The sequence below is a fragment of the Kwoniella bestiolae genome, chromosome 5, assembly GCF_000512585.2.
Source record: "Kwoniella bestiolae CBS 10118 chromosome 5, complete sequence".
Classification (NCBI taxonomy): domain Eukaryota; kingdom Fungi; phylum Basidiomycota; class Tremellomycetes; order Tremellales; family Cryptococcaceae; genus Kwoniella; species Kwoniella bestiolae.
Genome location: NC_089245.1, coordinates 446,159 through 467,689, shown reverse-complemented (window position 1 = coordinate 467,689; position 21,531 = coordinate 446,159). Strand labels below are relative to the sequence as shown.

The window sequence follows — 21,531 nt, the reverse complement described above, 5'->3', positions numbered from 1 at the left end:
CTGGCAGTTGAGAGATGAAAGGACAGTCATCAAAGATCATAGTCCACGTCATGGATAGACTCGAAGCCCAGATAGACACAGCTTTTGGCTCTGCGTGATAATTTTGCCAAGCAAGAGTTGTTCCAGCGATGAAATGAGACTCGCCACCAGGCATGGAGAGCTGCACAAAGGCAATGGCGAAAAGCATGTCATAACCCGACTGAGTAATTGATACTGGAGATTTGGATCGTAGAGGTCGTTCATGTGTTTACTTGCAACCGCGAGTGAATATAATTTTGTTCAGCGTGAAACATCGTCTCATCCGCATGAGCCATATCAAACAGAAATGTGGGAGATGGACACGAGATGGGTGCGGGATGGAAGAGCCGAAAAGTCGGAGCGGAGGATGCTGTATGTGAGAGTCGGGATCAGAGATGGGCTAACTAAATGTACAGGCGAATCAAGGGCGAACATGGGCGGATGTAGTGGATGCTGGGTCAAGGCGAGCGTAGGAGGGGATGAGGGGATGAGGGGAGGAGTGGAGGAAGGAAGAGGGCGAGAGGGTGAACACATCTAGTGGCAGAGGATTCAGCATCTCCGGTCATGGTCTCTAGTTCCAGAGGTTGCCCGGCTTCGCAAGTAGCCATATTGCCTCATTTAACACACTTGAGGATGAGAACCGTAGTGCATCAAACGTACGAACCGACGCATCAAAACCCTCAAAAGAAATCGTTACTCACCTGGACTCCACCGAATCACCACGTCCGCCATGATACAGCTTCCTATTCCAGGACCATACGAGAAAATCAGAGCCTTTGCAATTGTTCTTCTGTTACAGGTCAAGTCATCACCCAAGACAGCGAACGAGTTACGCGGAGCGATGGCTCGAAGAGCCATCGCGGAGCGGCGCAACACCTCACTCTCGCTCAGAGTTTGTTCATCCTTATGCAGGTGCAATGCTAATCTTCGCTGTATCGGGCCAATGTTATCTTGTGCCCGGGGTTTGCCCTGGGGCGTCAGATTGCGAGGTGCCGAGGAGGACGAGCAGGCCATATGGTGGGATTGGGCTTAGAGGTATGGTGTGGCGAGATGCCTGCGTTTTGCTGAAGTTGTTATGTGTATGCATAGCTGATAGTCGTCTTGAGAGGGCGTACGGTATGTGAGAAGGTACATTAATCTGAGATGACAGCAGGAAATGATGGGTGAGGACATACCGGACACTTCACAGGGCATGGCACTCAGCCGTATATCTCCCAGCCTTCTGTGGCCCGCATCAATGAATGAGTCTAGGAATGTCCGTTGTACCAGGGATGCTGAGATGATCTTATGTCAACAAGCATGATGAGGCCTGTGACAGACGAAAGATAGGGAGGGACTTGTGGGATGTTGGGCAGAAGGGCAGCCGAACGGGTGAGGGGCGGGCAGTGAGACTCCTCCATTCCTCTCGCGACACATCGTCATGTATGCACATGTCGCTATTTTGTCTATCTTGAGGCTCATACAGAGTAGATAGTGAGCTGCCTGAGCGAAGCTCAGAAGCTCAGGCATATGCACCGAACGGTGCCGCAAGAAGCAGGTTGAAGAACTTGGTAAGACTTGGCTCACAGCAATTCGCACACCTCCAACCTTAATTCTGCTCTACTCGTACTTCTTCTTCCCCATTTGCTTACAACCTAGTTTCTGTGACATATGCAAGTCGATCATGCAGATCATGATGGGCGCAATGAATAGTGCATACTAAATATGGTGGATCAGCCGAAAAGTCCTTTAAGAGACACACAAACAAACACAACAAAGTAGATCCATCAATCAACCTAACAACGGCTCCCACCCCCTCTCTCCCTTGACCTCCACTTGCTAGAATTATTCTGCGCGTCTCGTGTGCTCAGGGGGCAGAGGGGAGGGCGCGAAGCGCCCTCGACTGCTCTCGCCCGAGCCACATAAGCGGGAACTTGAACTTAATTCATTCCGCCAAAAATGTTCTAGCCTCCTTCCCTCTTCTTCTACTGCTTTCGCCCGGGGGCAACCCCGTGGCATAAGATAACATTGGAACGATACAGAGAAGATTAGCATTGCCCCTGCATAAGGATGACAAACTCTGAGCGGAGAGGTGGTTCTTCGGAACCAAATATTTTTTCTTTATCCATTCTTTCCATATCTTTTTTTGCTTTTCCCACCGGTCCCCACCTTCCACCACCTCCCCCTGCGTCTATATCCACTACAGACGCTTACCGGAGTTGTCCCGAGCATGGCTTCGCCATGCCCGGTCCCCTCCTGCGTCGTGTAGTGTCTATAGACGCGTTGGAGGAGGTGCAAGGATGGGGAGACGAACTGGAAGGAATCGTTCATACATCGCGCACGTCGACGTTTTTTTCTCGTCCTAACTCGCCCGGATGATACTTCTGTGCATATACAACACTCATATGGGCATTCTGGATGTATAGTATCGAAGAAGACACATGCGATGACTGCTTATGCATCGAAGAAGGAGAGGCCATACATAGAGGAGCGAAGGTGGCGCTTCGCGCCACCCTCCGCCAAAGGACCCTCCATGCCGAAGATGCCTTCCTCGGCACGTCGTTCTAGTCGCTATACATGGAAAATAGTGGTCTTGCATATGTGGATGCTCATGCGTGTATGTATATGCATATAGATATATTGCTTTGCTAAGAGATGGTATGCAAAGAGAACGTACAGGTCCTCATTGATGTCATCCCGTCATTTCGTCGTTAATAAGATGTCCCGTATGCTATACTCAGACTCCATCGAGTGTACCAAGATATGAAAGGGGTATATAGAAATCCTAGTGAGCATGTCCATTCTGCTTGACCTTCTTCCTCTCAGCCGGTGTGGCTGGATACACCACAGGGAACAACGCATTCTCATCGAAGGTGTATGCGTCCGGTGAGACCTTGATGCAGAGGTGGAGTACTACGGCAAGATAAGATAATGTCAGTTAGCTGGAGGGTAGAGGTGCAAGTAAGGGGATGTATACTCACACACTGATGCAGTAAAGATAAGGAAAGATCCATATCCAGTCATGAGGTGCCAGTAGGCGTGACCTGGCGAGGACGAACATCAGCTTTCTTGACGAGGATTTCTTAAGCTCGGGATTTATGGACTCACCTTCCACCAACACACCCAATGGACCGATAGCATCTCTAATTACCCTCAACTGCTTACAGAAGATATTATCTATATTCCAAATCCCAAATCCGACAGCAAACGTGACCACGCCCCAGGCCATGGTCTTGCCAATTTTCACTTTCGATGGGTGATTGAGGGGAAGCATGAATGCGAGGTAGGCTGTCCGAGCGGTTGTGGAGATGAGAATGATTGCGAATGCTATTTGGTGGTATACAGGGTTGGGGAGGTATATGCTACGGGAATGGGGACTTAGTATAGCGACTTCACAGGTACTCAATGAGATAGGCGGTGCTGTCTGATTATAGGGTTTGAGAGGAGTGATTGGTCAACTCACTAAGAGATAGTGACGAACGCATCCCAAGCCAGCATGACCAGTGGACCCAGCACGCCGTATTTGAAGTCCAATCCCGGTGATGTCTCCAGTATCAAGAAAGCTGCGTAAGATACCACGTAGATCTGCGGATGGACAGCGAGTCAGCAGACCATACAAGGAAGGCTGGAGACTATGTCAAAGTTTCTCGGACGGATCCATCCAACGGTTGTCACGTCCGATGATCCAATCTATGTCCACCCGATGTTTGCCCCACCACAATTTGTCTCCTGTCTCTGTCCACTCCGCCCCTGTCCACCTTCGCTCCTTCCCCCCTTCATTGTCTCCCCTCCCCCCATCTCCTTCTCCCATCTTCTCATCCCCATACCTCAGACAAACCAACTCACCATAGGCAGCTCATCCATCAACTGCCACTCCCACCTCAAACTCATATGAAACCCAAAACTACCTATCCCTATCAGACTTAGTCCGAGATAACAATATGCGAACCTCCTCGGCAGTCCATTCCGCAATACCGAGAAGTACCCGTATAATCCCAGAAGGATGGAGGGAAGGTTGGTAAGTGTGTTGATGGTTTCTGCGATGTAGGGGGTGTGGACGTAGTTGGATTCGCACCTACACCATCAAGCCAAACCAAAATTATCAGCTGAGTAGATTGGGTGACGTGATGGGGATGTTTATGTTTGTGATATGACGAGGGATGAAGCCATCTCGTCATGAGTCATGACATGTGCAGGCCTACTCACCAATCTATCGTACTGGTATGTTCCCCCCAAACTTCAAATGTAATCGCACGATCAGCGCTACGCACCTACACCCATAAAAGAAGATCAACACCACTCACACCCCGAGGATTTCTGATCACCTCTGAGATTATCAAAAGCCCCGTCGAACGCTCCCATTGTTTCGGTATTATAGGAATCTAAATATGAATGTGTCTATGTTACAGCAACTATACACAGATGGCCTTGCTTATCTTTGATAACGAGTCCCCTGATTCTCCTTTGTGCTTGATTATATATCTATCCGTCTGTCTATGGACTCCTTTGTCCGACAGTAGAGCGCAGGGCTAGATGGCCGCCGGTAATTTCGGCAGTACTGGTGGTATTGATCACAGATCTGTCCAAAGGATGTGAGCAGATGGTTGATGGGAGTGACGTAGCTGCGATTCCCCGAATGGTCTCTATATACAGAAGATTATATGATTATATGCAGAGTGAAGGGAAGAAGAACTATAGACGGGTCTATCGTCTTCCGTATATATGTCAGTTTCTCACTCAGGTCATGCTTCATTGTCAACTACGTAAGCATGATGCTCAAAATAGGTTCGTATGTGGAGGGTGACGAGTGAAGGGTGACGAGACGGAATGCTGGAATAATTCAGGAAGAATGTACCTGGACGTTATGATTATGCGGTAAACGGCCGTGCACACAGGCGGCAGTCGCATTCATCATTTTTGAATGCTTTCAATGGATATAACAGTTTGAGTGCATAGATAGCTCATCGGTGTAGCTCGTCAGATCATGCTGTAATTATAGTTATTCATATTTCTCATCGTATCTACAGGCTTGGGGGTTAAGCTACATTACGAGCTAGTATTATAAATGCCTTTTGATCTTTCTCTTTCGATTTCTTCCATCCTTGCACTTTGGCTTCTCCCGCACGCCATCTGCCTTACTCTGCGCCGTCTGGACCCTGCCCGCTAGCCAATTCACCCCCTAAATTTGCCTACGCCAACTCCCCACTCAACCTATCGCCCCTCCTGATCGCTCCGATACCAATAAACAAGATCGCACCAAACCCTACGCTGATCAAGATAGTCTCGATCCATCCGAACGCCTCGGCAGCGACGTTCTGCGAGCAGTAAGTGAGGGATGAGGAACCGCATCGCTGACCTCCTCCTAGGGCGGCGGTGAATGCTGCGGTGGATGAGAGCCAGAAAATCCATCTGGGGAGGGGAGGGATATGTTAGCGGGGTCTAGCGGGGCATAATGTGTTTCATTGAGAGATAGCGTAGTGGATCCTCAGCATACGATCAAGGAAGATCGCAGCGAATGCTCACAATACTCCATGTGATACTAGTGAAGATGGGATGTTGAAAAAAAGAAGACTCTACTCACGTAAGAGCGAGCCATGCCAAGTGACTAGCAATGGAAGCTACGAACGACAAGAACGCAGCGTAGAATGCGGCCTATTGCATTTGTCCCGAGTCAGCTGAAACGAAAGATAACTCGCGCAACAGCTGGAAACAAAGAGAGATATGTCCACGCACAATGTAAGCAGCCGAGAAGAAGACGGTCCACCACGAGACGAACACCAGGAACTTGAGTCGATCTCGAATAGAGTTGGAGGGGTAGGTGTCGTGGCTGGGCAAATCAAACTATCCGTCAGCTACGTAAAAACGGAAAAAGGATGCGAGGAGCAGGAGGGAATGCCGGTGACTCACTCATTGTATCGGGACACTGTGTTACCAAACCACATATATCAGCTATCAAACCTAGACTCTCATCAAGCAAACTACAATAGCTATAACACCAACTCACCCAGCCAGGCGGTAATACATCCCTCGATAAGGGCAAAGAACAACAACAGCCCAAAGAAGATGGGGTGTCCTCGTCTGATGTGGATTGACTGTAGGTTCAAGTCCAAGTCAGATTCGGGGCAGTTAGGTGGCAAGGGGATGGGAAGAACATACAGTATCAGCCATTGTGTGTCTGTATATGGGGTGATGGTTGTTGCTCAGTTGTGGTCTGGTAGACTGTTGTGAATGTGCGGTTATCAGGTGTCGATTATGTTGGTTATATATATGTAGATTGACAGTATCGATGATATCCAATGCGATGATGAGTGTCTGTACCAGTATGTCTGAGACCGAAAAGCGACTAATCGACTAATCGACCCACTCCTTCACTCCAATTCCCTGTTTGTTTTCGTATTTTCCTAATTCAGCGACGTCATCGGTTTATTCATCCCTTCTTACGTAACATTCCTTTCCTCCCATTCAATGAGGGAACAGCATAGTCGTCGTGCAGACCCTCCAGCAGAAACATCCACCAGCAAGGCTATTGGGTTCTCCATCAACATATGATAGATATGATGATGCATGATGCTGATAATGTATGCGACTGTGAACAATACAATGCAAATATACCAAACTACTCCACCCCCTGCCTCACCCTGAACCTCCTCCTATTCCTCCGTTCTCTCCAAGCCCTCTCCCCAACCTCCCCAATCCTGACTCTATTCTCAACCCCGACTCTCCTCTGCGACCTTACAACCCTCCTCCTAACCCTACCCTTGCGTTCATCCTGCTCATACACCCTTCTCTCCCTAATCCACTGTGTGTTCCTTTCCTTTACCGCTTCCTCCCCTAACAGCGCCCGCTTCAACGCCCTTCTCGTCGTATTATTCAATCGTTCCATTCGCCTAATCTCGATGGGTCTCGCAATGTCATCCTCCCTGAGCATCTTTTCAGCGAGATCAAGGATCTCTTGATCTACTCTCGCCTTCTCCAACTCCTTGTACGTGGGTTGCGATTGCTGCTGATCGATCAGATCCACAATCTCCAATTCCGATCCCGATTGCGTGGTAACCGGCGTATTCACAGGCAAACCCAACACCTTCCTCTGCCAGTTCCTGATCCCCTTTACAATCTTCCTACTAACCCTATCCAGTCCCGGACCATACTTCTCCAACACCCTCAAACAACCCATAATATCCCCCTGACCCCTCAAAGCCTGAGAGGAAACAACTATAGCCTTCCTATCCAGCTCGATGTCCAACTCTCTCAAATCGGTATAACAGAGCAGCGCAGCCTCAGAGTATTGTCCAGAGTGATTATAAGCCTGTATCATCGCAGTGATAATTTCCAGCTCGACCTTCTTGTTCTTCTCTCTTCGTACTCCACTGCTAGGTAGATGTTCCGCCGCCAACATCGATCGGATCCTCTCGTATATCCTCCTTGATTCTAGTGGTCGCTGTATCTTCCCCCACCCAACTAACAGAGTGAACAACATGGATCTCGTGATTCTACATCCGACCTGATCGGCCAATCCCAAAAGGTCTTGAGCCTGATACATCAAACCAGCGTCGGAATAACCTTGCATGAGAGCTACGAAATGCCTTTGGTCGGGCTTGTACCCTCTCTGAATCAACGAGTTCCATACGATCCTTGCAGAGGGGAGGTTGGATATCCGAGCAGAGGTCATCGAATCATATCGAAGTCGATTGACTAAACTTCTCGAGCCGGATTGAGAGTCTACCAATTTCAGGCTGTTCAATATCCCTTCTAATGATTTTCGGAACCTCGGGGAGGGACTTAAACCAGCGGTAGGCGAAAAAGTGTCGGACGAGGTAGAAGGGTGTAGAAGGTCGTTTTCGGTCCGTGAGGTCTTCTTGGTCCTGGCGATGGATCTAATGGCATTTTGGATTATCGAGTCTAGCAACGTTTGGGTAGGTTTCAGAGTCGACGAGTTCATGATTCTGTCTACCAGATTGGCCAACCCAGTCGGAGTATGATATACACTTTGCCTAACGAAATCCACCACAATCTTCATCGTCAGATCATCAGGCTTGACCCCATACTCGTGTAACAGTTCCAAACCAGATTGTATACCTTTCAATCCTCTCCGTCTACCCAATGCTCCAATGAGGTAATTGAAAGATTTGGTATCTGGTTTAACCCCCTCCGGTAAGGCCCATTCGTTGTCCGCCAAGGAAGGTTCGAATATCGACACAGCTTCGTCTAAGAGGCTCAACCCGTTCAAAGCTCTAAGAAGGGTAGTTATCGTTTGATCGGTAATCCCTACTTGTCCAGCTTTCATATCCCTCCATAACGATCGCAGGTCTTCTATATCGCCCGTCTGACTATACAATTCAAAGACCAGTGTAGCAGTGGCCATGTTCGGTTTCACCTTCTGATGAACCGTCTGCACATCTTGCACCCCCGTCCAATCACCCAGATCAAACTTCCTTGCTAAGTACTTTGCCGAAGCCAAATCTCCACTCTGCATCCTCAACCTAATCAAGGCATTCAATAACCTCGCGGAGAGCGGTATCCCCAGCTTGTCGATATCGTCCAACACCCTATTCTCAATGTCCACATCGTACCCCAATGCTCTGTACCCTCTGAGAATCGCTAATTGCTGAGTCGCATAGTCAGATACACTTTTTTCATTCGCTTCTCTAACTATCTCCCTGGCCGTGGGTAGATCTCCTATCTCGAGATACGATTGGATCAGATGATTGTACGTCTCCGCTGTGGGTTGTAGGTTGAGATGATGATAGAGCTGGAATATGCGCGGTATCTTCGTGGATTGGTATATACCGAAGTGAGCTTGCATGTAGTATGCCAAGATGTCGGGTGTGTAGAGGTTATGAGGGAAAGTGTCGGGGTTGAACAGCTCGACAATCGTTTTCCATTGGTACATCATCGATAGATCCTCTATTATCCCGTCGAGATGCATCACTCCATCTTGCGGTCTTGAGATGTGTTCCCGAAGTCTATCTTGGAATGCCGATTTATACAATCTAAGTTGGTTGAGCCTTGAACATAGTGCCAAGAAATGCCTGACGATCTTCCCCTTGAAATAATTCCCCTGGTGAGGGTCGGACTTGTCACCCCCGGGTAAGGAGAACAAAATCGCTCGTAGTAATCTCAACGACCTAAGGATTTCTTCGTGATTCAACCTATTCAGCAATACCGGACGATCGCGCAACACACGATTACACCCATGCATCAATGACCTGAGTTCGTGGTGCTTGATCAGCCGTAGATCGGATTGAGGTAATGTCGAGAGGGTCAAAAGAGCCAAGAGGGGTTGAGAGACGATCAACCCTCGGAACGTCTCCAGGGGCGGAAGAGGCGAGGGAGGGAGTGTGGATAGATCGTAGGTGTATAACCACGAGTCCAACCATTCGGGCACAGGTGGTTCAGAGGAGGGTTTGAGCGTAAATTCGTCTGAACGTATCTCCTCGTTCTCGCTCTCCCAATTATCCCTCCGATCGAACCGCGATGATCTACTTTCCTCTGCAAAGGCCAGCGCAGCATTTGAAGCTACGCCTGATGAGATTCCCCTCGACTTTCTGATTGACGAAACGCCTTCCTTGGTGTTTCTCCTAGTATCCGATGAGACCTGCCGTATTGGTATGGCGATGGACGCAGCGGCGCGAAGGATAGCTTGTCGGGATGATTCTGCGGGGAGAGCGGGCGGGAAAGAGAGGGGCAGTGAGGAGGTGAGACGCCTCACGCATGCTTGGCGTGTTGAGGATAGCATGGTGAGGGGGTTTTATGATATACTGAAAGGATGATCAAATCAACACTGGTAGGGAATTAGCCAATGAAAGTGGAGGGAATGTAACATACCTTGATTGCAGCATGAGCAGATCTTCCTGTGGATCGAGCGACTGTTGGGTTTAGAAGAGCAGGAATGGGAGGAAGTAGAGGACGTGGATGATGTCGTGAGGTGATGAGAGTGCTGCTGATCAGATCTTGATCGTGTACTATAGATATTCTTTGTAGATGTGGATGGTGTAGGAGCAACCCGGAAAAAAGTCAACCAGAGAGTAGATGGTCAAAGTGGTGTTTAGCGGGTTTACGTTAACTCCTAAAGTGGGGAGAGTAATTAAGAGGAGATACTAGTACCTTTCGGATGTTCACAGCGGTGAGAGGGTGGAGGATGATCAGTCTGTGTTATCTTGTATTCGACTAGATAACATATGTAGCCTTTTGCTTATGACTCGTGTATATATACCACCCACCTGCGAATAGCAGATCATACCCCTCCCATTCCTCTCCCTGCCTTCATCATCCCGCTCATAGCCAACAAAATCACCCATCATGACAGATAACCTCAACATACCAGCAGAAGAGGTAGAAATACCCTTCTCAATCCTCGACACGGATTTATACAAGGTAAGTGTGGACCTCCTGTACTCCTGCTTATGCACACCACAGTCATAGCCAGTCACGGATAGAATTGATAGCTGATACCGTGTGCTCAACTAGTTGACCATGCAAAATGCAGTCTTGCATCACTTCTACGACGCCCAGGTGATCATCAAATTCACCAACAGATCACCTTCCATGCTGTTCAATAGAGAATGTTTCGACTGGGTCAAAGGCAAAGTACTTCGTGAGCTATCCCTCTCTCGAATTCTTCAGGTATATTAGTAGCTCATACAATCCCTGCGTGTAGGTCTGGGAGAACTGCAATTACAACCTCACGAGAGAAATGCTCTCAAAGCCTCCTATCCATGGTTCTCAGACAAATACCTCGATTATCTCGCCTCAATGCGACTGGACCCTCTGAACCAGGTCGAACTCTCCTTCCATCCCAGTGCGGAATCGGAGGATGGTAATTTCGGTGAGATTGGGATAATCATCAAAGGTCCTTGGAGGGATACTATCTTATATGAAGTACCTATCATGTCTATTTGTAAGTCAGTCTCAGCTAGCATACAAAGATGCCCAATTCAAGGTTTATCAGCTGATTGTTTGACTCGTAGTGAGCGAAGGATACTTCAAATTCGTAGATACCGATTGGAACTATGATGGTCAATTCGGTATGTGCCTTATTAGCTGACAGCCGATACGATCTCCTTCAGCTAATATGAGATTTATTCATTCGTCGGTATGAATAGAACTCGCCAAGAAGAAAGCACTCGACTTACTCACCCCACCGTCAGGAGTATCGCCTTTGATATTCTCAGAATTTGGTACGAGACGACGAAGATCGTTCAGAACGCAGGATACCATCATCAGAGGGTTGATAGCGGGGTACGAAGAGTGGAAGAACAATGGTGGGAAAGGTGGTGCGTTGGCTGGAACTTCCAATGTGAGTATCTAAGGACTTTCAGCTATTAGTGCTATGACCAATTTTTAAAAAGCCGCTTTAGCTGACTGGTTCGATCAGGTATACCTCGCTCTGAAATACGGGTTGAAACCTGTCGGTACCATCGCTCATGAATGGATCATGGCTATCGGTGCGAAGTATGGCTACAAGGGTGCGAACGGGCGAGCAATGGATATGTGGGAGGAAGGTGCGTCTTCGCGTACACTTTCACTTCAATCGATCAAATTGAGTACAACGTAGCTGATACTTTGTGCAGTCTACCCACCTGGACCAGGTGGCGCTCCTTTAACGATGTTAACTGATACGTATACCGCCCAAGCATTCTTCGCCGACTTTGACTCAGATCCCGAAAGAGCTCTTCGATGGTCGACTTTACGACAAGATTCCGGTGATCCATTCGACTTTGTGAATTCTGCTAAGGAGCATTGGAAGATTATAGAAGATAAGGCTGGGATTGTTAGGAAAGATGATGGTGAGACTGCGAAGGGACGAAGAGTGATTTTTAGCGATGGGTTGGATGTGGAGAAGTCTATCGAGCTGCAGAAGGGATGTGACGAGATTGGGATGGCTGGTGAGTTGCATCCTCACACATGGACTTGAAAGTTGGAAGTTGTTTTGTATGGTCGTCGTTCAGCGGGAATCATGCTGAAGGAAATGATATCTAGCTTCATTCGGCATAGGAACGTTCCTGACCAACGATTTCAAGAAGTCTTCGGATTCATCCCAAACTTCCAAACCGCTCAACATAGTCATCAAGCTCAATCAAATTGACGGTAAGGATTGTGTGAAGCTGTCGGATGATAAAGGAAAGGTCAGTTGATAGAGCCCCGACCATTCTGCTAAGCTGACTGATGATGATAAAGTATACCGGTAATGTCGAAGAGGTCAAACGTGCACAGGAGGAATTGGGATTACCACACGAACACGAAGAGAAACGAAGGGGATAAGTAAACTAGAAAACGAATGGGAGATTCGGGAAATGCAGTCCGAAACTGTCCAGACCGGTCATCGTCAAATCTGCGAGATATAAATAGATGGCTATACCCTTGTATAATAGCATCGACGACAATCACAGCATTACTAGACTTTGCGTGTATAGATGATAGATGACGAAGTGACATGGTCGATCATCTCCTGTGATAGAGCGAGGAGTGAGGTGATTTAGTCAGATCGGGAATGGATGATCATACATAGTATGCGGAGGTAGATTGATGATATAATGTTTATACATCGATGGTTGTCGCTGATGGTGTGAGCTCATCCACTGACAAGGGGTCCATAATACTGAAGTGAATATGCTTACATGATTCACCCCTATCCACATACCTAAAACGAAATTATCGATCCATCTTAAATCTGCTTTCCATCCCTCCGTTCTGTCCGATCAACGTACAAGCATACTGTAGACTTTCGAAGGCATATCCACCTATCTGCTAATAATACTCAATTGTTTGTTCTGCGAGAATACGCGCGAACACGAGATGGCGTAGCTCCACGGTTGTTCCGACACCAACCCGAGGGGGGTAAAGGTGATCTACTGTATCCCCCTCTCTCGCTCGGGGTGCAAGCGACATACAATCGTGGATATGGTCCAGACCGGTCCCTTGTACAAAGGTTCCCCTCCCTTGAAGGCGTGATGTACTGATCTACTTTCGATCGAAGTACATCTTTTGAAGTGGAGCATCAAGGGGCGAGATCATCATGCTCCGAACCGATATCGGTGTCGATGAGGGATTAGATCAGATTAACGGTGAAGGGGGTGATCCTGTAAGGATCTACTTGCTGTCCTTTCATGTGGATCTTCAAAGGATGTTGTGGGATGGATGGTCCGGACCGGTTGGTGGTATATTGAGAAGGTATATAAAGCCTTGGTATACTTTTGAGTTGGGGGGAATTCCCATCTCATCTCATCTACATTATCCAGTCTGAAACTTAAATACTACAGCTGACCAACTGAATTACATTATTACATCTTATCTTTGATCACTGACTACTTGACTTACGAACCACAATGATCACCTACGCTCCTAGGACATTCACCGTCTCTAGATTGACCTCATTATGTCGTCAATCACTCTCTCACAGGTACGTCCAATTCTCACTTCTCCGTACTCATATGCATATACGAAACATCTCGACTCCCACCACTCCCGTTGGACTGCACTTCCCTTGGCCTGTCCATTTCCCCTTTCCCGATGGACCGCCTGATTCCGCGCCGCTACCCGTTCAATTCCCCAGCTACCCTTCGATGGAGGGTGTAGAGGTGTATTTCTTCCCTTTCCCTCTTTCTGATGCTATCCTGCAATCCACGCGGGAACAAGAAGTAGAAGACAACCAGGGAACGGATGTGAATGTGTAACAAGCTGACATTTTTTTCACGATTCTCCTCCCATCATCCCATTTCCCCTTATCTACCTCTATTACTCCCATTGTCAACTCCTCCAGCCTCTCATCTGAATCCCACGGTCTATCTTCCACCGCCACCACCAAAGAACTGTACAGCCAACCTTGCATCACCCTTAAGAGCTACTCTCACGCACCTCACTTTTCCGAGGGGATATTGAGAAATAAGATTGAGAGAGCTAGGATGGCTCAGTTGGAGAGACAGGGTAAGATTTGATCCACTGACTCGACACCATCATTTAGTTGATCGAGAGAGATGATCCGAGTTTCGGTTGGCTGTATCGTCTTGTTGTTAATAGTCTCCTTTTTCCGAATGTCGGCTGTATCATTACCTTGTATCTATATCTCTTGCTTTGCTTTTAGTACTTCGTTAGTACTGTACGAAGAGCTGAACATTGTATGTTATTGTATGAATTACTGTATCTGTGATATATGCATGATGTATTATTACCTTTATATGAATACCCCTGACTCGCTATAATGTCTATTCACAAAATGATGTTGACCTCTGCCATCATCAGTCCACCAAAGACACAACTATGCACTTCACCTATCTGACCACCCTGACCCACATCCACTCTCCCTAAGCCAGCACCTTCGGCTCCCCATTCTCACCCAACAAACTCTCCTCCCTACCCAAAGTCCTAGGTCCGTCCCCCACCCTCGTATGAATCAGACTCTTCACCGCACCCTTCTCCCACCCGCCCTCTCTAACCACATTGGTGTTATACCCTTCAGGCAAGGCCTCCGCGGCCGTACCGAATGGATCACTGTTCTCCTCAGAGGTAGGGAAAAATTTGGTAATTACACCCAACACTTTCGGGATATTCTTTTCTAACGCGTAGATAACGGCGTTAGGTCCAGCATCGAAAGTGTAGGCCGCTACAATCTCTCCAGAAGATCTGTTGAGTTCCTCAATAGACGCTATGATTGATTTACTGACGTCGTTGAGGTAGAATATAGGTGGGGAAGTATCAAGACAAACCGAGTGGAACGAATTGGAATCTTTCATGGTGATCTCTCCGAACTTCTGGAAATCCCTGTCTTTTATAGCTTTTGAAATCTCCTCCATCCGTCCAGGAACGATCTTCAGTCGATGTTGGAGGAGAGTGGAGGTCTCGACGGTCCGTTGCATACCTGATGTAGAGGATGTTCCCTTTTTGGCATCTGAAACTACACAGATGAGAGCGTGCATCTCTGGCCAATGGCCTTGAGGAGCCACCTCCTCCGCTAACGAGTCAGAACCGTCCTCGTTTGATCCTTCTCGCCACGCTACGAAGCCGCCGAATAATGATCGACAGGCTGAACCGGACCCTTGACGCGCGATGAGGGAGAGTTGCGAGGGGGTTTGAGGGAGGGAGTAGAGCTTGGAGAGGGAGGCTACGAGGGCGGCGAGGCCTGAGGCGGAGGAGGCGAGGCCGGCCGCGGTGGGGAAGTTGTTATATGAGGCGATGCGGAGAGGCCATTTGGAGAGCTGCGGCGGTGGACTGAGCGTTAGTATATGTAAGGCGAGATGTCAATGTCATGATCGATTGATAAATAGACACTGCGAGTGGGGGGATAGATATGGTACAAGGATGAGATCAAAGCGAAAGGGGAATGACAGGTAGTATTGACTAGGCAATCTGAAATCTGTATTCAAACAGATGCCTCACTCACCTTGGGCAAACTACCATCCTTATCTTCCTCAACTTTCCTCCAATTCCTTAGCTCCTTGATACAAACCCCCAACCTCCCATCCTCTTTGACAGTCTCCTCCTTCCCGTTCAACCAGAGCCTATCTCCCTTCTCGAATGACTCGTCAGCTCGGGAGGTGGTGGTTGATCGCAGATGGTCTTGATCGAGTGTGACAGAGAGGGATGAGTTGGTAGGTAGGATTAACTTTGTATTTCGTTTGCCCCAGTACCTATTTGCTTAGACTATCAGCTCAAATCTCTCCTTCTTCAGTCGATATGAGCAGAAGAGGGTAGCAAGCCAGGAAGGAGGCTCACTTGATACAGGCTATATTGACTGGCGCTGAGACTGTCGCTTCGTACATCTTGTCACTTTCTTTTCTTTCGCTGATGGGTTGTGCGAGGAGTAAGAATGCAGTATGAGAGGGATAACAGTTATCAACAATCAAAAAGTCAGAATATGGTCAAATAAATCGCGAACCGTGAACTGCAACCGTACGATGATTTCAGGGTTTATCGATCAATTGTTTGTGGCATTTTCACGTGGCACCATACAACACCATACCATACATACCCCCACTCTATCAGACGTACTGTACCAGTCAAATTGCATCTCAATCTCGCCTGAAGTTGAGGTCAGCGTGACAATGCGTTGTCTCTCAGAGGATTCGTAATTACAGCTACCGTTCTGACTAATCTTTTCACCCGTTTAGTTTCACGGAGAAGACCTTATCGCAACCAAGTTGTAGCGGCCACCCCACTTTGATGGTCGTCACCATCAAACCAATTCTCACTACCATCTATACAGAACTCAACGCTAACGCTTCCCTTGACAACCCTCATTCCATGTAGTTATTTATCATTTCGAGTCGAAAAGGTAGAATTATACGTTTATCGACTCGATTTGACAAGAGAGGTGCATGAGACGGTAAACCTCTGGGGTATAAAAGCGGTTAAAACGGATCGATCCTTCTTCGGTTCTCTTCAACACTTCTTCAACTTTCCTTCACATACATATACAATTCATCACAACACTTATTCGCCACTCAGATTATGCTAGCATTTCATCAAGTCGACATCAAGCTATCTTATCAAGATGATCAAACGAATAATAAACAATGAAGCTATCAAGTGAGTACATCTTGAATCTTCCTTTTGCCATCTCATCATACAATACCACTTGAGCTGATGATACCCTTCATAGACGTATCATGCTCGTACATCTACAAGCACCATCAAACAATCAACATCACCTATCTTTTTCCCTCATTTACCATCATGAACAACATTCACCGGCACACAATTCGCCCCAAACTTTCCTTCACTCCCTCTGGAGTTGATGAGGGTCATCTTTGATCTCGTTATCGAAGATGATCCTTCATCAATTACCAAACTCATGCTCCTGAGCGAACAATACTATCTCGAGTACCGCTCTACTTTATATAACCGCCCTCTACATATTACTTTGAATAACGTCAATAAATTGCTGTACGGTCTCGACTTCGAATCCGCACTGAGGTTTAGAAAGGAAGATGTAGGATATCTTGGTAGTTGGGAAAAATTGGAAGATGCTATGGACGTGGTACGATCCAAAATCATCTGCAGGGTGGACAAGCCTTTCGAAGCACACGTCAGAAAGGTAGATTCACTCAACCGCGTCCATACGATCATTCTTCACGATATCCCTTCCACCGAGATCTTGCTCCGACATTTCAAATATAACGGTACCGAGCGCATTAGAGGTACTCTATCAACCTCTCGCACACTCTCGAACGTCAAGACTATGGTTTTCAACGATCTCATGTTTCCAAGGAATCCATTGACATATGCAATCGCCGATTCAAGATTTGAATATGTCTTTTCGTCCTTGAAAAAATACTTCGCTCCTTCCTCCCTCTGCTTACATCTTCCTCGTCCCTACGTTCTAGAAACGGTAGGATACCGTGGTCATTCGATGCAACGTTCAAATATCCGAGACCTGAAATTCGTTAAGGAATGGATTGAGGAGATGTCCCCAAACCTCAAGGCGGATCAGCTGGTCATACATAACGTTTATTATATCGTTACGAGTATCGCCAAACTGTTCGCCAATGTGAAGATCTACCTATCTCCCTATCACATATTCAACGTACCCGTCTCTCACAGTATATATACAACCGCCTATCCTCAATTCCACGAAGTAATCTTCAGAATGCTTTGTGACCAACTTCCCACTGCCTCTCACGGGAAGATCGAGATATACAATGCTGGTATACTCAAAGCTATACCTCTTGAAAGATTCCTCAAAGAAGCTAGAAGACGATATCCTGGGGTGATCTTGCCTTGCTTGAAAGATCTGGAGGATCGTCTTGCTTTCTACGATTCAGAGGAAACTAGTAGGTGCGAGATGTGTGAAAGTGATTAGAGATGTGAGTTGTCTTTTGACTCGTCTACTCAACAAACGCTGACGAGGTTCCATCTCATTAGTTACTTGCCCATCTAAACGTTAATATCAAGCGACCGAGAACGGTTCATCTGGTTCTCAGCAATTACCCTGGACTGTAGAAGTTTGTATGCTCTGACTCGTCTTTTTCATTTTGCATAAGATGATGTTTTCTGTATATACCTCAACAAATCTCTCTCTTTGGACTTCCATATTCAATCCTCTATATCTTCATTGATCGGTCTCGACATATGTCAAACTCAAAAACGATAATTCTCCAAATAAAGGTTAAAACGTCAAAACAATCAAAAAAAGAAATTCGGTGTCGAGCTTGAATGGTTCTAGTATGCCTACTTAGTAATATCGGTAATTTGGTTTATATCCTTTTAATATGCCTCTGTAGATAGTTCAATGCATTCACCTGTATATCTTTAATCGGCGCAGAGGCTCATGGAGACACAATAAATTAGGAAAAGATGATTACTGTCTCGAGACATTCTTCCACACTTGTAATTGTCTCTCATTGTTATGATCCTGGTGTCGTATGGTTGATAGGCCTTCCGACCCATCTGACTGGCTTCTGCTGGCACCCTCTACCATGAGTCGAGAGGAAGATGCAGGAATGTACTGTACAAAGGGGATTCGTTACATCTCCTTATTTGAGCTCGAAGACATTGCCACGTGCCACTCTCTTTTTACTTTTACGCGTAAACTAAACTTGACCTTCAGCTTTCGTCACTTCTTTTGACCTCTTCGCATTCTACTTGTCATTCATCATATCATCGGCTGGGTGGAATATAGGTACCACCCGCAGCATACACTCGCAGCTTGGAGGTAGAAGAGAAGCACCATAGTTTGGGTCGACCTGCTACCTTTCAGTCAAACATCGTCAACGGGGAAATTCGTCAAAATGTCTGTCATCCAGGCTCAACCTCTTCCTTCTCGGACTTCCACTTCCAATGCACCTACACCGTCAGCTTCGAAAACACCATTATCTGTGAGTTGATCTTGCTGTTTTGGCGATGGAATCCGTGGAGAGCTCACTTCGATTGTCATTATTTTTCTAGCCCCTTGCGAAGATAGAAAAGCAATATCGAGTGAGTGCTCTTCCTCCTCCAGTCTCTCACATGTATCATCCTCCTTGGCTCTCATGTTCCATATCAGCGAGATTTCACTATTCTAGACCATATATTCGGGATGCTGACTGTCCATGATGTTTGACCTGGACCGTAGACATTCCTAGCTAAACGATATATCTCGTTCGCTTGGAGGTCGGGTGTGTGGATATCCGTTGTGCTCTCTAGTTCCATAGTGCTATACACAGGTGAGTGTAGTTTCCATCTTCTTCCCTTCCATACCTTCTACCATTTCTAGGGAAACAACACTATCCCTCGCTACAGGGAATGAAAAGCTGATCCTTCGTTGTCCATCATAGGGTCATTCAGTAAAATACCATTCGCCATCTTACTTTCCCTCCCTGCATTCGTATCTTTAGCCATCTTACTGAGGATACGGAAATCATACATTACTCGTGAGTACTCCTCCCTGACCCATTGATCTACTTATCCTTCCCTTCTGTAAATGATGAGTTTGCTGATCAGATCACGGTAGAACCACCCAAACACCTTCCTCGCCCTACTCTCCTCGGTTCATTCATCTCGTCAATATGGAACGAACGTTCCATCACCCTCCTGTTCAGCTATGCGGTCTTCAGTCTGACGATATCGAACGTATGGTGTATTTTGGTCGGATCGGATGATCTGGCTTTGTTCAGCCCTACGACGTAAGCTGCTTCGTAAATCGCTTGTTATATGGTTTAGCTGATATCGTGGCTCTTAATTGTAGGCGACACAAGTTAGCTCTCAACGAAAGGAGGATCGTACTTTGTTCTTCCAACTTGGTTCTGTTCCTTGTATTAGGTTTGAAAGATATTCTGGGTGGTAGGTTGAAAGCTGCATGGCCTCTGAGGAAGGTATGTGATCTCCCACTTAGCCGTCTCAAGCACTATCAAGTCCAGCTGATGTTGACATCATTTCTCATCGTGTAGGTTCCCTTCGCCAAAGCTGTTCAGAACTCCATTCTTGACGCTCTCACTTTCGACACCTCCAACTCTCTCTCCATATCTCTCGTCTGGTCAATACTCGTACCTTTTGCTTACCGGATAGTACTTAGAGGGTATGTTTGGAAATGGGTTAACTGGAGGATATGGGCTCTGTTCTTGCGGTGAGTCATACACCGGTGATCCTTGATCTCGAATGCAACAATATTGATGATGCTCTATATATAGCCCATTCATCGGATCATTCGCTAGACCTTCCACTCGTGCTCCCAGCGCATGGACATTGGCTCCTCAGCTGCTCGCGTTGGATCTGGTAGCATTGTTGATCCTACAGCTACCAGTAAAAGCTATGATGCCTTATCTTACTCAGGTGAGCTGCCTCGTACGATCTCTTGACTATACTTAGCTGACGATGGGATATAGCCCCTTCACTTCGATGCCTTCTACAAGAAATCACCTCTTACACCCGAGAGATATCTGATTACCGCTCTGAAATCACAAGATCCATACTACCTTGTGAGTTGCATCAACACCGATTGTCAGCAGCCAACTTGCTTATCCACCTGCGCCCTTCCTAGCAATTCACTCTGATGGAACTTCTTCGAATATCTCATATCCCATCTCACCGAAAAGTTTTTTTCTCAGATATCTCTAAATCACCCAATCTCACTACCGAATTATGGCAAGAACTCCTCCTACAATTGGGATCAATCAACTCCAAATTGTCTTCGTCCCCTTCCACCCCAACTGCGGCATCCTCAGCACCTCCCAAACCTTCTGCTCCAGATCCACGAGCGATCCCAATTAAGCAAGGTGATATCTTCCGACCCATAGCTAAGAAGCAGTCCACATACGGATTGAAAGAGATCTTAGATGGACCTATCAGATCGGCGCCACCTGCTCCTGAACCTGTAGTGAAGGTCGGTAATTTGGCGATTGCGCAGGTTGAAAAGGTACAATCCCAGGTGGTGCATCGGATCGAAGCTACCCCGATTGGAACTACTGCGTTGGGTGAGGTAAGGAGTTATAGACAGGGAGCGTACGATTGGATGGGGAGAGAATGGGCTGGGAGGAATTTGGGATTGAGTGCGGGTGAATGGATTTTGGCTCAGAGGATCATAGAGAGTGAGTAGATATCTCAGCTGTACAGAGTAACTCAGAATAATTGTTTGTGAGAGACAGCTGACGAGTTATCGTAGTTATGACTACACTGGCTATCGCTTCGATAGAGGAAGATACGTATGGATATGTCCAGCAGGTCCTCCCTGCGTCTCTGGAAGCTATTATCAGAGTCAGAGCGTCGATCATGAGTCTGGAAGCGAGGCTGGTAGGGCAGGCAGGAGTATTGGGACAAGGCAGGGATGGGGCAGTAGGGGAGATAGGCAGGGAGTTGGGTGCCGCTAAAGGGGGTGAGTGTCTCGTCCTATTCCATCTCTGACTATCTTCAATCTTCAATATCGGGAGGTTGGTCTAGCAGATAAGCTAATGTATTCGTTGTGATAATAGCATGTGAGAACTCTATAAGAAGGATAGGAGAGAAGTTTGGTCCTTCCCTAGGTGCATTGAGATTCCCACCTTCCATCGCTCAGAGTCTGGGGGAGATCTGTAAATCGTAGTGAGGAGGGAATAAATAGAGAGAAGTGATATACCATGCATACATTAT

The 21,531-nt window shown here is 47.1% G+C and overlaps 9 protein-coding genes across 9 annotated transcripts; 4 read left to right on the top strand and 5 right to left on the bottom strand.

Moving 5' to 3' along the window:
• Nucleotides 1–439: 439 nt before the first annotated feature.
• I302_106565 (uncharacterized protein) lies at nucleotides 440–1,032 on the bottom strand (the record flags this gene model as incomplete). The annotated part of the gene is made up of 2 exons (XM_019192785.1): nucleotides 440–552; nucleotides 720–1,032. The coding sequence occupies 2 exons, from the start codon at nucleotides 1,030–1,032 to the stop codon at nucleotides 440–442; spliced, it is 426 nt and encodes a 141-aa protein (XP_019045782.1).
• A 1,750-nt stretch (nucleotides 1,033–2,782) lies between these two features.
• I302_106564 (uncharacterized protein) lies at nucleotides 2,783–4,359 on the bottom strand (the record flags this gene model as incomplete). Its single annotated transcript, XM_019192786.1, has 7 exons — nucleotides 2,783–2,910; nucleotides 2,979–3,041; nucleotides 3,106–3,359; nucleotides 3,461–3,582; nucleotides 3,844–4,072; nucleotides 4,204–4,234; nucleotides 4,302–4,359. The coding sequence occupies 7 exons, from the start codon at nucleotides 4,357–4,359 to the stop codon at nucleotides 2,783–2,785; spliced, it is 885 nt and encodes a 294-aa protein (XP_019045783.1).
• Nucleotides 4,360–5,186: 827 nt separating this feature from the next.
• On the bottom strand, nucleotides 5,187–6,165 carry I302_106563 (uncharacterized protein; the record flags this gene model as incomplete). The annotated part of the gene is made up of 6 exons (XM_019192787.1): nucleotides 5,187–5,406; nucleotides 5,579–5,649; nucleotides 5,731–5,824; nucleotides 5,905–5,920; nucleotides 6,002–6,089; nucleotides 6,154–6,165. The coding sequence occupies 6 exons, from the start codon at nucleotides 6,163–6,165 to the stop codon at nucleotides 5,187–5,189; spliced, it is 501 nt and encodes a 166-aa protein (XP_019045784.1).
• A 448-nt stretch (nucleotides 6,166–6,613) lies between these two features.
• On the bottom strand, nucleotides 6,614–9,733 carry I302_106562 (uncharacterized protein; the record flags this gene model as incomplete). The annotated part of the gene is made up of 1 exon (XM_019192788.1): nucleotides 6,614–9,733. One exon carries the CDS (start codon nucleotides 9,731–9,733, stop codon nucleotides 6,614–6,616), a length of 3,120 nt encoding a protein of 1,039 aa, XP_019045785.1.
• A 563-nt stretch (nucleotides 9,734–10,296) lies between these two features.
• On the top strand, nucleotides 10,297–12,258 carry I302_106561 (nicotinate phosphoribosyltransferase; the record flags this gene model as incomplete). The annotated part of the gene is made up of 9 exons (XM_019192789.1): nucleotides 10,297–10,371; nucleotides 10,465–10,591; nucleotides 10,655–10,894; nucleotides 10,965–11,021; nucleotides 11,100–11,293; nucleotides 11,372–11,498; nucleotides 11,568–11,882; nucleotides 11,977–12,122; nucleotides 12,175–12,258. The coding sequence occupies 9 exons, from the start codon at nucleotides 10,297–10,299 to the stop codon at nucleotides 12,256–12,258; spliced, it is 1,365 nt and encodes a 454-aa protein (XP_019045786.1).
• A 1,064-nt stretch (nucleotides 12,259–13,322) lies between these two features.
• On the top strand, nucleotides 13,323–13,670 carry I302_106560 (uncharacterized protein; the record flags this gene model as incomplete). Its single annotated transcript, XM_019192790.1, has 1 exon — nucleotides 13,323–13,670. One exon carries the CDS (start codon nucleotides 13,323–13,325, stop codon nucleotides 13,668–13,670), a length of 348 nt encoding a protein of 115 aa, XP_019045787.1.
• Nucleotides 13,671–14,297: 627 nt separating this feature from the next.
• On the bottom strand, nucleotides 14,298–15,752 carry I302_106559 (diphosphomevalonate decarboxylase; the record flags this gene model as incomplete). The annotated part of the gene is made up of 3 exons (XM_019192791.1): nucleotides 14,298–15,188; nucleotides 15,374–15,620; nucleotides 15,706–15,752. The coding sequence occupies 3 exons, from the start codon at nucleotides 15,750–15,752 to the stop codon at nucleotides 14,298–14,300; spliced, it is 1,185 nt and encodes a 394-aa protein (XP_019045788.1).
• A 1,031-nt stretch (nucleotides 15,753–16,783) lies between these two features.
• On the top strand, nucleotides 16,784–17,791 carry I302_106558 (uncharacterized protein; the record flags this gene model as incomplete). Its single annotated transcript, XM_019192792.1, has 1 exon — nucleotides 16,784–17,791. One exon carries the CDS (start codon nucleotides 16,784–16,786, stop codon nucleotides 17,789–17,791), a length of 1,008 nt encoding a protein of 335 aa, XP_019045789.1.
• Nucleotides 17,792–18,719: 928 nt separating this feature from the next.
• Nucleotides 18,720–21,484, top strand: I302_106557 (uncharacterized protein; the record flags this gene model as incomplete). The annotated part of the gene is made up of 12 exons (XM_065870298.1): nucleotides 18,720–18,806; nucleotides 18,877–18,906; nucleotides 19,043–19,133; nucleotides 19,245–19,340; nucleotides 19,421–19,592; nucleotides 19,655–19,781; nucleotides 19,857–20,032; nucleotides 20,097–20,238; nucleotides 20,292–20,384; nucleotides 20,447–20,993; nucleotides 21,068–21,277; nucleotides 21,375–21,484. The coding sequence occupies 12 exons, from the start codon at nucleotides 18,720–18,722 to the stop codon at nucleotides 21,482–21,484; spliced, it is 1,881 nt and encodes a 626-aa protein (XP_065726370.1).
• Nucleotides 21,485–21,531: the final 47 nt, after the last annotated feature.